Source organism: Oryx dammah, unplaced genomic scaffold (genome assembly GCF_014754425.2).
Source record: "Oryx dammah isolate SB20612 unplaced genomic scaffold, SCBI_Odam_1.1 HiC_scaffold_10, whole genome shotgun sequence".
Taxonomy (NCBI): domain Eukaryota; kingdom Metazoa; phylum Chordata; class Mammalia; order Artiodactyla; family Bovidae; genus Oryx; species Oryx dammah.
The window spans coordinates 57,337,537-57,351,786 of record NW_024070194.1 but is presented as its reverse complement, the minus strand read 5'-3'; the positions used below and the strand labels follow the sequence as shown (position 1 = coordinate 57,351,786).

General features: G+C 43.1%; 1 protein-coding gene across 1 annotated transcript in view; it reads left to right on the top strand.

Moving 5' to 3' along the window:
* The first annotated feature begins 768 nt into the window (after nucleotides 1-768).
* The window catches only part of GPR158 (G protein-coupled receptor 158), a 303,836-nt gene continuing 290,354 nt past the window's right edge, over nucleotides 769-14,250 (top strand). The window contains exon 1 of the mRNA XM_040248562.1: nucleotides 769-2,300. Within this exon, the coding sequence (XP_040104496.1) occupies nucleotides 1,399-2,300 (902 nt within the window). The 5' untranslated portion in view covers nucleotides 769-1,398. The remainder of the gene's footprint in view (nucleotides 2,301-14,250) is intronic.

The window sequence follows — 14,250 nt, the reverse complement described above, 5'->3', positions numbered from 1 at the left end:
CTTCATTAATTTCAAGAACTCCCAGTCAGAATGGCTCTCCTTCCCACTCACCACAGACTGACTCATCCTCATTCTCTCACAGTCTGCGTCCTGCCCCTATCTTCGCCCTTTGGCACATTCTCTGTTTACATTTCCACAGGTTCCCCTTCATCCCTTTCAAGCAAACGTTCCTTAGATGGCATTTTTTCCCTTAAAGTTCAGCCAGTAGATGTCTCCATTACTCCCTTATAGCCAAGACCTTGGCAAGTAGGGTTTAATAATTTCTTTAACCGACAACAAGGAGGCGGATTTGATCATTTGCCTAAAATGAGCAGATGCTCGGGAGGACACGTCTTCATCCTACATCCCTCCCTCCGATATATGTCACAAATGAAAACTTTTCCCCTCTTTTCCAGGCAAAAGAAAAGACTGATTTAACGAAGCATGCAAGACGCCAACACCCTCCTCCTCAGTACGTCCAAGTTTCCTTCTCTCTGAGCCACCCAAGCTCTGCTTCTCCCTTTACTCCAGGCCACCCACCCCCAACCCTTCACGCTCTCGAGTCATCATCAGGGAACGCGAGTGGGTGAAAGGACTGCTGCATCCCGCGCCGCTGCCTCCTCCGTGCCGCCTCGGGTTCAGCACTGGACAGCTCCCGCCCCAGCCGAACAAATGGTACTCGGCTGATTGACAGAGGAGCCGACCAAACAGAGAACAAGACGAATTGAAGCCGCCCTACAAGAGCTGGTTGCAGCCAAGCTGCCTCTTTAAACCGGCTTTCCTCCCGAGAGCAGGGAGAGGCAGGAGTGTGGTTTGTGGCCAAACCTAAAGACTCCAATTAACCAGCTGCCTAACCCTCTTGCGTCTGGAGAGACAAACGTCTTAAACCCTAGCTCTCTGGGACTCGCCCCTGCGCTCGCGGTGCCGGTCTGTGCGCGCGCGCTCCGCGTCTCCGGGCGAAGCGAACGAGGAGGAGCCAGAGCCAGGAGGCGGGAACGACCTGCCACGGGTGAGATGATGGAGCAGCGTCTTCGGCGGCCGCCGCGGCAGCAGCAGCAGCTCTTGAACACACCTCAATGAGAGCGGCGGTGGAAGGAAAGACGTAAGCAGGCTAACTATAGCTGCCGGCTGCAAAAGGGGATGTAACCTGTTCGGTTCAAGGCTGCGAGGTGCGTAATCCTGAGCCGACCCATTGTGGAGCGGGAGCAGCCGGCGTTGCCACAGGTGATTTGATTTCCTGTGACGGTAGCTTAGTCAGCCGGGCATATTTCGGAACATCCCTATTTTAAAGTCATTTTGGACTGGACGCCTGCTGGAGAAGGGGGAAGACCCCCAGCAAAAGTCTTACTGCTGACAGACTGACGACTACAATTTAAAAAGTGACTCCTCCCGTTACCTCCTCTCCGCTCTGCGAGGCAGATGGGAGTCATGGCTTACCCCTTCCTTTTCTGCCTTCTGCTTGTTCATTTCGGATTGGGAGCTATTGGCGCCAGCCGCGAAGCTCCAAGTCGGCCGGATTCCCCTCGAGAGAGGACCCTGAGGGCGAAGCAGCACGCCCAGCAGCCGGCTCGAGCCTCTGCCTCAGACCCCTCTGCTCCCTGGAGCCGCTCCACCGACGGCACCATCTTGGCGCAGAAACTCGCCGAGGAGGTGCCCATGGACGTGGCCTCTTACCTCTACACCGGGGACTCCCACAAGCTGAAGCGAGCCAACTGCTCCAGCCGCTACGAGTTGGCGGGCCTGCCGGGGAAGTCGCCTGCCCTAGCCAGTTCCCATCCCTCACTGCACGGGGCGCTGGACACGCTGACACACGCCACCAACTTCCTCAACATGATGCTGCAGAGCAATAAGTCGCGGGAGCAGAACTTGCAGGACGACTTGGAGTGGTATCAAGCGCTAGTGCGGAGCCTCCTGGAGGGTGAACCCAGCATCTCCCGGGCGGCCATCACCTTCAGCACCGAGTCGCTGTCCGCCCCGGCCCCGCAGGTCTTCCTCCAGGCCACGCGCGAGGAGAGCCGCATCCTGCTCCAGGATCTGTCCTCCTCAGCACACCACCTGGCCAACGCCACGCTGGAGACCGAGTGGTTCCACGGCCTCCGGCGCAAGTGGAGGACTCCCTTACACCGTCGCGGCTCCAATCAGGGGCTACGGGGCCTGGGCCATAGCTGGCGGCGCAGGGACGGGCTGAGCGGGGACAAGAGCCATGTCAAGTGGTCTCCGCCTTATCTGGAGTGCGAGAATGGCAGTTACAAGCCTGGGTGGTTGGTCACTCTCTCCGCTGCTTTCTACGGGTTGCAGCCTAACCTGGTCCCGGAATTCAGGTAGGGCGGGGTAAAAAGATAAAAGGCAAAACCTTCCTTCCGGTTTCGCGGGTGGCTGTGAGTGTGGAGAAGGAACACTTGGCTGTGAGCCTTACGCCTCCCACCCTCAAAGCCCAGACCTGGGCTGAGGGACACCCCAGCAGCCGCAAATGCTTAGGGACAAGAAGCGCCCCGCGTTTGTCAGCTTCAGACGCTCAACGAAAGCTTTTCTCTCAAATCAGTTTCCCTGCAAGGAGAGATGCCCTGTTTCTCTCTAACCCCCGGGAGAGCAGGGAGGGGGGCTCCCCTTTAGGGGTGATGCACAGAAACCTGGCGAGCTCAGGGCATGCTAGCCAGGCACAGACTGGTGAACGTCTAATGAGACTAGAGAAGGGAGCAGGAAGAGAGTTCGTTTTTTCTGCAACTTCGGGATAGCCTCCGCCTGCTTCCTCCTACGTGTGCAGTTTGGGGCGTCAGTCTGTTGTTAGTCAGTTACCAGAGCGCATGATGAAAACAGTCAATCCCGCCGGCAGTTCTGTACCCTCAGCAGTGAGTCAGTTTCAGCAGCATAGCTGTCTCCCAGATCCAGACTTTGCGATTTGCTCTGTGTGCTCCTTCTACTCATCTCCCTCCTTCCCCCAATCCATCTCCGATTCCCTGGTCCGCTCTTCCTCTTGTTTAGGCACAACTAAGGGTTCTCTTGGAGAAGGAAATGGCAACCCACTCCAGTATTCTTGCCTGGAAAATCCCATGGACGGAGAAGCCTGGTAGGCTACAGTCCATGGGATCGCAAAGAGTCGGACACGACTGAGCAACTTCAAGGGTTCTCTGGCTCTTCAGGTGCTCACCCTTTATAAATGAACCTGATTGAATTAGCCTAGGAAGGGAGGGATCAGTTCTCATTGAATTCAGTCAGGGAACTCAGAGGAGACTTAATAGTTCTGTAGTTCTGCATTTGTGGGAAAATGAGAATGTGCAAATTAGCAGGGGGTAATTTGTGCCCTGGGATGTGCCTGATCTTTGGGGTGAAGAACTTTTAGAAGTAGCCCTTAAGAGTGAACGTGAGGATTCCAAAGAGGGGCTGGGAGAGGGCCATAGATTAACTGGGACCCTTCCCCATTCCCAATGGGAAGAAGGTTTTGGGGGTAAAGGTTGCTTCTGTACTTTTTGGGAAACTGGGCAAAAGTGAGGCACTTGTATGTATTTTAATGCCCTGCTGGCACATAAAAGAATGATAACCTGGTGAAAGATACCAGGGGAAGTACTGGGTGGGTGAATGGGAGGAGTCAGAACACTTACTTGTCTTGGCATTGTCATTTACTGCTGAATGACCTCAAGAAATCTGCTTGATCTCTTTGGCCCTCAGCTACTTATTGATTAAGTAAGGGAGGTAAACTAGCGATAGATAGTCTCTAGGGAGACACCCAGTTATAAAATTCTGTAGCTGTTAATGCTGGCAACACTTGAGATGACATGGATGAAAAATAACCCCTTTTTCTCTGACATTGTATGACCACATTAAATGTTTTTTTGTGTTTCTCTCTTTCAAGGATCTTGTCTTAAACCAGCATAACTCTTTCCTACTTTAAGGATAATCTTATTTCCTCCTAATTTCTGCAGGATCCTATTAGTCAGAGCTGATACCAGGTTTGAGTATTTGCTATATTGCTTGCTCAGAAGAGGAAAGATCAGTAGATGCCATTCACTGCCAAAAAATTGCTTTTGGCCTTCACATAAGCCTTTTCAGGGAGTTCTAGCTCCCAGGATTGAAAGATCCATCTATGTATTCATGTATCTATCTATATTATCCATCTATCCACCTATCTTACTAATATATACTTTATACTAGGCTCTGTGCTCTGCTTTGTATTATCTTGATTAATCCTCACAACAACCCTAAGAGTTAGGTTTTATTAGTTTCCCAATTTTACAAAAACAGAACCTGAAGCTTCTTTCCCAAGATCATGCAGCAGTTAAATAGTAGCAGAGGCAGGATGTGAGCTCATTTCATACTTTTAATCACTATGCTAAACTCTGTCTCATGAAGGTGTCCTAGGAGTGCCATGTATATTGTAGCTGATGCAGAAAAATACATGTATTTTCAAGGATCAGATGTGGGACTGGGGATGAGTCCATTTATTCTCAGAACTGTTTCTCATAAGGCTCAGAAAGCATACATTGTCTAAATGAACTCAGGCCTTTCTGCCAGTCAAGATAAAAGGCTGAGGACACAAGGGGTCTGAGGTCGTCAGGGTTCACATGACCCTACCGAGTTTTTGGACTATGTTCAGAAAATAGTTTGTTTCCTCTGGCTGAGTCTCTTTAAGTGCCTTCATAGTCACTGATGGTGTTCTTCAGCCAAGGCACAAAGCCAGGCCATTTAGTGTCTGGCTCTCTACAGAATCTGGCTCCTCCTAGCAGCATGCATGAAGAACAGAGTAAGTGCTCTCCTGTGAGTACTTTTGCCACATGTCCTGTGCCACTCAGGTACCATATCGAGGATTCACACAGCTTATAGAAACTGGAAGAAATCTTGGAGAGATCAGATGGTCCCTCCTGTTTCATAAAGAAACAGATAAGAAAGGTGAAGTAACTTGTCCAAAAATCACACATCAAGTTTTTTACAACAGCAGAAACAGGATCTAGGCCTTCTTGCCTCTGGTTCACACTATGCTTGCTACATATGTATATGTATGCCTAATGTACAAGCCACTCCAGTGTTTTTGCCTGGAGAATCCCAGGGATGGGGGAGCCTGGTGGGCTGCCATCTATGGGGTTGCACAGAGTCGGACACGACTGAAGTGACTTAGCAGCAGCAGCAGCAGCATGCCTAAAGTATATGGACCTCTCTGGACTTCTGCACACAACTTATATTGAGGAACATAGTTTATTCTCTGTCACCTTTTAGAACCAAAAATTTAGCCCATATAACACAGCTCTTGATTAAAAAAAAAATCACAGTATTTTGCACATTTCAGAAAATTTCAATGGGCCTTTTCTGTCTCTTCTTACTAATAAAAGGCAAAAGTTTTTGATGCTATTGATGTTTTATCATCTAAGATGTGTATTCTAAAATTTTATAAGTGAATAATATTGTACAGGTATGGTAACAGGATAAACACCAAATGAATTTTTGGGAAACCATGACTGGGAGCTCTAATCATTATTTTAAATATATTTTGAACCTATAGAGTGTTATTGGGTTGGCCAAACTGTTTGTTTGGGGTTTTCCATACAATGTTAATGAACTTTTTGGCCAACCCAATATGTGCAAAATGCCTTCTCTATAACCACCACAACAAAAAGATCTACTGATAACGCTTTCCTCATGGAAGAGAAGAGGAGAAACTTTGCAGTTAAGGTTTTCATTTAATTTCAGTTAATATTTCCCCAGGTCTTGCTTTTAAGACTCAAGCATTTAAATTATACATTATTTATAGAGAATGTAAATCTGAAACATGAAATTCAAAAGCACTGTGGAGAACATGGTCAACTATCTTCTTATATTAATGCCTATCACTGTAAAACACCTCTCAGAATAAATTTTATTCCCCTCTGCTTCAGAATGACACAAATTTCTTAAATTTTAAGGTCTAGCATAAGACTCACATGGGAAGAGAATTTTATTGCTCTTCCTTTTCTCTTGCCCCCAAAATGACATTAGTTGCTTTACCTAAATGGGTCCTGAGTCTATCATTATAGGCTTATAGTATCAACGCTTAAGTTCTCATCTTCTATCCCAGCAAAGAAAAAAAAGAAAAAAAAAGAGTAACAACTTAAGATATACCCTAAATTGTATTTATTTATCACATAGGTTTGTGATGTCCTTGTAGAATTTTCTTTAAAGATAAGTCCTTTGGTTCTGTGTAGTAATTTTTCCATATGGAACTTAAAAGTACTATGGAGTTGGATCCCAAATCTTTGAGATCACAGAAACATTGCCAAGGATGAATATAAGGTACCTAGTGTTGGCTGAATTTAAATTAAGGTAAAGGAAGCTTTGGGAATTAATTCATACTTGATGAGTTGTAAGGGATTTTGGAATTCATTTGCTTTTTCCCCCCTCTTCTCATTGTACAATGGAGGAAACTGAGACCCAAAGGGATAAAGGAATTTGTTAAGAGTGGTACAGCTCTTTTAGGGTGAGTTAGAATGACTGGGAACCAATATATCGAGCATCTACTATGGATCAGATGCTTTATAAATATCCTACTGCACTTAATTCTTAATATTCTCAGGTAGGCTTCTCTGATGGCTCAGAGGTAAAGAGCCTGCCTACCAATGCAGGAGATGCAGGTTCAGTCTCTGGCTCGGGAAGATCCCCTGGAGAAGGAGATGGTATTCTTGCCTGGGAAATCCCATGGAGAGAGCCACCCTGCTGGGCTACAGTCCATGGAATTACAGAGCTGGACATGACTTAGTGACTAAACAACAATATTCTTGTAGTTACAACTTCAGAAAAGCTGAGCAACTTACCAAGGCAGCCAGTTAGTAAATTAAAGAGGTTAAGTCAAACTTGGATCTATCTAGCTATGAGGCTTGTATTGTCTTTCTACTACCCTAGGCTCTTGATCACCAATTTTGCTTTCAACTTGCTGTTAATAATATGATATTGGCTTGAAATAATTAATATATTTGGTCAAAGACACGACAGACACTTGTTCTTTTGGCCAACTGTATAGTCAAGTATGTTGCATAGGGAGAAGAGGATTAGACTTGAGTGAGAACTTTGCCTCAAGTCCCAGCTTTGTCTCAGACTGGCTGTATTACCTGTCTGGAAGTCAGTTTCTGCACAGCTAAATGCGGAAACAGACTTGATAACATCCGTATACCTTTGTAACTCCTTGTCCTGTGAATTCTGAAACCACCTATCCAACGCGTAATGAGGCTTTGGAAACAGGGTTCATACATGTAAATGCAGTACCCTGTGGAAATGATGACTGATGGGGGGAGTGGTATGCAGAAGAGGACACCAAGTGAATGTTAGATCTGAATTTTTCCACAGTAGTGTGGAAATGCCATTTGAACATTGTTGTCACTGAGTCACTGACTCCTGAGGGGTTACTTTACTTTCTCTCCTTCACAAACATATGCCCACACAGCTCCATGAGAGATTTGGGTACAGATCTCTGCTTGGAACAAAAGAGAGCAAGAGAAATGACCATCTTGCTCTAGGCCACACATATCCTGTCTCCTTTCTGGGTCCTGATAGTGGTGAAAAGAATAACCTACAGGAACAGCATAGAGCTGTCTACCTCAGCAGTAGATCAAAGAGTTTTTAGATGGACTTCTGTTATTGAGGCTTTTGTGTTTCAATCTTTAAACTGTGAATAGTGAAGTGTATCTCCTTTGGGATTCTGTAAAGACTAAATGAAGAACTGTTATCCCACAGGAAGTTCAGTAAACATTTTGTATCATAGCTTCTGTATTCCTAAATACTGTCCTCAGCTGAACACTTTCTTATTTTAGGTGTATTAAACTCACATGATTTACAGTAATATATAATTATATAATGGTTTAGTTTTATTCCTAATTATTGTGAAGGCTTGTAATTACAGTGGATCATGGTGGAAATACTGACCTTGGAGACAGGAGATATTGGCCCTAGGAAAGGACCACATCCCTGACTATTGTATTACTATGGGCAGGGGTTGTCTTTTCTTTTTAAAAATTTTATTGTAGTGGATTTACAATGTTATGTTAGTTTCAGGTGTACAGCAAAGTGAACCAGTTATACATATACATACATCCAGTCTCTCTTCGATTCCCTTCCCATATATACCATTACTGAGTACTGAGTGAGCTCCCTGTGCTATACTGTAGGTCCTTATTAGTTATCAGCAGTTGCCTTTCTAATTGATTCTTCTTCTGTAAATTAAACGGGGCTGTACTAGCTGACTTGTTGGGTTCCTTATAATCTAGAGATCTGCGACTGTATATAGATTAAATATGTCACTTTAACTCTTGAAGTTTTGATTGTAATACTGAAACCAGTTATTGTATGCTCATTTAAATGCAGATCATGTTCAAATATGTTCAGTGTTTGACTTTATCATGGTGATTTGCTAATAGGATATTTAAAGAAAGCCCTCTCATTGTACACTGAATTAAATATATATATATGTTAAGGGAAATGAAAATTCCATTCAAAATAAGAATAAATATGATCTGAGTTTCTAGATGTTGAAAGATCCCCTGAAATTTACTTAAAGTCAACAAGAAGCTGTTGCACAGATTTCTAAACCAAGGGGCTCAGTATACGTGGGTAATTTCTCTCCAAGTAATCAATGTTGAGGCATCCTGAAGCTCCTTACTTACTTTAAAAAACAACCTGTCTTTGATTTTCCCTTTGTAGTTGGTGTTAAAACTTCAAAGAAGGCTATTTAGATTTGTTCAGCATTATCGTGCCATTATAATGCCTTCAGCATTTGGTAGCAGAAGTGGGATTTCCAAGACTTAAATAAATGACAAGAGTTTAGGCCTACCTTCTGGGGAGAGAACTAATGCTCTCACAAGACTGATTTTATGGCCTCAAATGCTAGATAGGTCAAATTTTACTTTCAACTTCATGAAAGCATCAGTTTGTTGATCACCATTCAGGGTTTTAAGCCTACCCTTTTCTGACACACACTGTTTTATGATTATACTGTAATGCACTGGGATGTCAAGAAGTATATTGTTGGTGTTATTTCGTACTTGGTTGGTACAGAAGCACTAGGGCCTTGTTTGTTTTCTCTATTCAGTTCTGGATTGATGTTCAGAGTTATTTAAACAGAATTACTAAAATCAGTTCAGTTCAGTACAGTTGCTCAGTCGTGTCTGACTCTTTTTGACCCCATGGACTGTAGCATACCAGGCTTCCCTGTCCATCACCAACTCCCAGATCTTGTTCAAACTCATGTCCATCAGGTTGGTGATGCCATCCAACCATCTCATCCTCTGTCATCCCCTTCTCCCCTCTCCTTCAATCTTTCCCAGCACCAGGGCCTTTTCCAATGAGTCAGTTCTTTGCATCAGGTAGTATTGGAGAAACTCCAAAGTACTGGAGTTTCTGCTGCAGCATCAGTCCTTCTAATGAATATTCAGGACTGATTTCCTTTAGGATGGAATGGTTGGATCTCCTTGCAGACCAAGGGACTCTCAAGAGTCTTCTTCAACACCACAGTTCAAAAGCATCAATTCTTCGGTGGTCAGCTTTCTTTATAGTCCAACTCTCACATCCATACATGACTACTGGAAAAACCATAGCCTTGACTAGACGGACCTTTGTTGGCAAAGTGATATCTCTGCTTTTTAATATGCTGTCTAGGTTGGTCATGGCTTTTCTTCCAACGAGCAAGCATCTTTTAATTTCATGGCTGCATTCACCATCTGCAGTGATTTTGGAGCCCCCCAAAATAAAGTCTCTCACTGTTTCCATTGTTTCCCCATTTATCTGCCATGAAGTGATGGGACCAGATGCCATGATTTTAGTTTTCTGAATGCTGAGTATTAAGCCAACTTTTTCCACTCTCCTCTTTGAACTGTGGTGTTGGAGAAGACTCTTGAGAGTCCCTTGGACCGCAAGGAGATCCAACCAATCCATTCTAAAGGAGATCAGTCCTGGGCGTTCATTGGAAGGACTGATGCTAAAGCTAAAACTCCAATACTTTGGCCACCTCATGTGAAGAGGTGACTCATTGGAAAAGACTCTGATGCTGGGAGGGGTTGGGGGCAGGAGGAGAAGGGGATGACAGAGGATGAGATGGCTGGATGGCATCACCAACTCGATGGACGTGAGTATGAGTGAAGTCTGGGAGTTGGTGATGGACAGGGAGGCCTGGTGTGCTCCAATTCATGGGGTCGCAAAGAGTCAGACACGACTGAGTGACTGAACTGAACTGAACTTTTACTTTCATCAAGAGGCTCTTTAGTTCTTTGCTTTCTGCCATAAGGGTGGTGTCCTCTACGTATCTGAGCTTATTGGTATTTCTCATGACAATCTTGATTCCAGCTTGTGCTTTATCCAGCCCAGCATTTCTCATGATGTACTCTGCATATACGTTAAATAAGCAAGGTGACAATATACAGCCTTGATGTACTCCTTTCCTGATTTGGAACCAGTCTGTTGTTCCATGTCCAGTTCTAACTGTTACTTCTTGGCTGGCATACAGATTTCTCAGAAGGTAGGTCAGGTGATCTGGTATTCCCATCTCTTGAAGAATTTTCCACAGTTTGTTGTGATCCAAACAGTGAAAGGCTTTGGTGTAGTCCATAAAGCAAAAGTAGATGTTTTTCTGGACCTCTCTTGCTTTTTCAATGATCCAGCAGATGTTGGCAATGTGATATCTGGTTCCTCTGCCTTTTCTAAATCCATCTTGAACATCTGGAAGTTCGCGGTTTACATACTGTTGAAGTCTGGCTTGGAGAATTTTGAGCATTACTTTGCTAGCGTGAGACGAGTGCAATTGTGTGGTAGTTTGAACATTGTTTAGCATTGCCTTTCTTTGGGATTGGAATGAAAACTGACCTTTTCCAGTCCTGTGGCCAGTGCTGAGTTTTCCAGATTTGCTGACATATTGAGTGCAGCACTTTCACAGCATCATCTTTTAGGGTTTGAAACAGCTCAACTGGAATTCCATTACCTCCACTAGCTTTGTTTGTAGTGATGCTTCCTAAGGCCCACTTGAGTTTGCATTCCAGGATGTCTGGCTCTAGGTGAGTGATCACACAATCATGGTTATCTGGGTCATGAAGATCTTTTTTGTATAGTTCTTCTGTGTATTCTTGCCATCTCATCTTAACATCTTCTGCTTCTGTTAGGTCCATACCATTTCTGCCCTTTATTGTGCTCCTCTTTGTATGAAGTGTTCCCTTGGTATCTCTAATTTTCTTGAAGAGATCTCTAGTCTTTCCCATTCTATTGTTTTCCTCTATTTCTCTGCATTGATCACTGACAAAGGTTTTCTTACCTCTCCCTGTGTTCTTTGGAACTCTGCATTCAAAGAGGTATATCTTTCCTTTTCTCCTTTGCCTTTTGCTTCTCTTCTTTTCTCAGCTATTTGTAAAGCTTTGTCAAACAACCATTTTTCCTTTTTGCATTTCTTTTTCTTGGGGATGGTCTTGATCACTGCCACCTGTACGATGTCACGGACCTCCGCCATAGTTCTTCAGGCACTCTATCTATCAGATCTAATCCCTTCAATCTATTTGTCACTGCCACTGTATAATCATAAGGGATTTGATTTAGGTCATACCTGAATGGTCTAGTGGTTTTCCCTACTTTCTTCATTTTAAGTCTGAATTTGGCAATAAGGAGTTCATGATCTGAGCCACAGTCAGCTCCTGGTCTTGTTTTTGTTGACTGTATAGAGCTTCTCCGTCTTTGGCTGCAGAGAATATAACCAATCTGATTTCAATGTTGGCCATCTGGTGATGTCCCTCTGTACAGTCTTCTCTTGTGTTTTTGGAAGCGGGTGTTTGCTATGACCAGTGCATTCCCTTGTCAAAACTCTGTTAGCCTTTGACCTGCTTCGTTTTGTACTCCAAGGCCAAATTTGCCTGGTACTACAGGTATGTCTTGTCTTCCTTCCTACTTTTGCATCCCAGTCCCTTATAATGAAGAGGGCATCTTTTTTTTTGGGTGTTAGTTCTAGAAGGTCTTGTAGGTCTTCATAGAACTATTCAACTTCAGCTTCTTTAGCATTACTGGTCAGGACATAGACTTGGATTACTGTGACATTGAATGGTTTGCCTTGGAAACGAACAGAGATCATTCTATTGTTTTTGAGATTGCATCCAAGTACTGCATTTCGGACTCTTTTGTTAATTATGATAGTTACTCCATTTCTTCTAAGGGATTCCTGCCCACAATAGTAGAAATAATGGTCATCTGAGTTAAATTCACCTATTGTAGTCCATTTTAGTTCACTGATTCCTAAGATGTTGATGTTCACTCTTGCTATCTCCTGTTTGACCTGCCTTGATTCATGGACCTAACATTCCAGGTTCCTATGCAAATTGCTCTTTATAGCATTGGACTTTACTTCCATCACCTGTCACATCCACAACTGGGTGTTGGTTTTGCTTTGGCTCCATCTCTTCATTCTTTCTGGAGTTATTTCTCCACTGGTCTCCAGTAGCATATTGGGCACCTACTGTCCTGGGGAGTTCATCTTTAAGTGTCATACTTTTTTGCCTTTTCATACTGTTCATGTTCATGGGGTTCTCAAGGCAAGAATATTGGGGTGGTTTGCCATTCCCTTCTCCAGTGGACCACATTTTGTCAGAAATCTCCACCATGACCATCCATCTTGGGAGGCTCTACACGGCATGGCTCATAGTTTCACTGAACTAGGCAAGGCTGTGGTCCTATTCCTCCGCCATCTTAAGTAATTGCAATTACTAAAATAATACATTGGAATTTTGATAGCTTTGGCAGCTTGATGGCCACTACATGCAAACAGGTAGTTCACCGGTCTTGGGGCTATTCTTGGGAGACTGTGCAGCTAATAGCATCATTAGGCCCTTGCCCAGCACAGCTATGGCATATACATTGGCTTGTTTTGCTGGTCTTTTAGCCTTAAATCTTATTTTTCAGCTTTTAGCAAGGATCCTTTTCTAGGTATTTCTATTTTGACTGGGCAGTTACTCATCTGGTCAGTCATTCTTCCTAACACTTGACCTATGAAAAGATTTAGGTGGATAGGCTGTTCTATAAAATACTTCCTTAGTTTAGGAAAAATTAATGTTCTTGACCAAAAGTCTTTCTCAGGCACCCCCTTGCTCAGCCCACCCCATTTTCTACAACACTAAACTTAATATAGGAACCATGACTGACCAAAGAAGGTTACACTGCCTCAAAGCAATCACAGGGTTCATTTAGTTTTATTACCTTCATTATAGGTAGAATTTAGAGAAAACAGAGATTAGCTTAAATGTGATCTGACCCCAAGATCATTTTTCCCAAAAATCCCTATTTCCTTTTAATTAAAGAAGGCAGTCTCTATTACAGTTAATTGATAGTTACAATTAACTGACATCCAGTTAATTTTTATTGTAAAATGTTATAACTTTACCCCATTTATATCTAGAAATCTTATTCAATTAGCAAAGTTCCCAGTTTGCTTATAACCTAAAAGGGAACTTAGAATTATGTAAGATTTTACTTTCTTACCCTAGTTTTCTCACCATTTATGTGTTTTATCCATTGTGTATATGCCTTATTGCATTACTGTGGAAAGATTTCTTAAGCTAACACAACACATGGCTTTTCTCTCAGAAAGAGGAAAAGGTACTGTAGCATAATGTATTTTCGTCAAGTCTAAGATGTACCTTTTCTACATTCTGATGTCACACAAATTGTGATGTGTCTTATGATTGAGGGCATGGGCATGTTATTTTCCATTGACAGAAACTTTCTTTTTAGTGGTACAGAATTTAATAATGCATCTTATGATCAATGGCATCTTATATTTGATGAACTGGGATATTAGAAAATGGGAAATGAAACTCCATTGTCTCTCCAACTACAAAGTTCTATTATCATCTATAAGTTATCAAGATGCAGCAAAATATGCCTATGAAGAAACAAAAAAAATCTAAACCTTACTTCTGCATATCAATTAGATTGCTATTTGTCTTCATAATAATTTTGTTAAACAAGACAAGCTATACTAAAACATGTAATATATGTGAAATATACAAAACAAGGGGCCAGAAGCTGCAGAAACTTTTATTTTCAGAATAGGTGTGGTAAGGATTATCAAAATCTTTCCTACACCATCTGGCAAAGTATTTCACTCATACTGTGGGGAAATGCCTAGGACAGCGAGAATAAAAAGCCACTTATAAACTGAGAATAGATCTGTCTTTCCATTCTAAAGTGCTTAGAGGTTTCAGGGTGGAAAGAAAAACTTTGTGGTGTAGCCATATAACCAGTTTGGTTAAAGAGATTTAAATGGAATTATGGAGCTGTGTTTTTTCTCTTCCT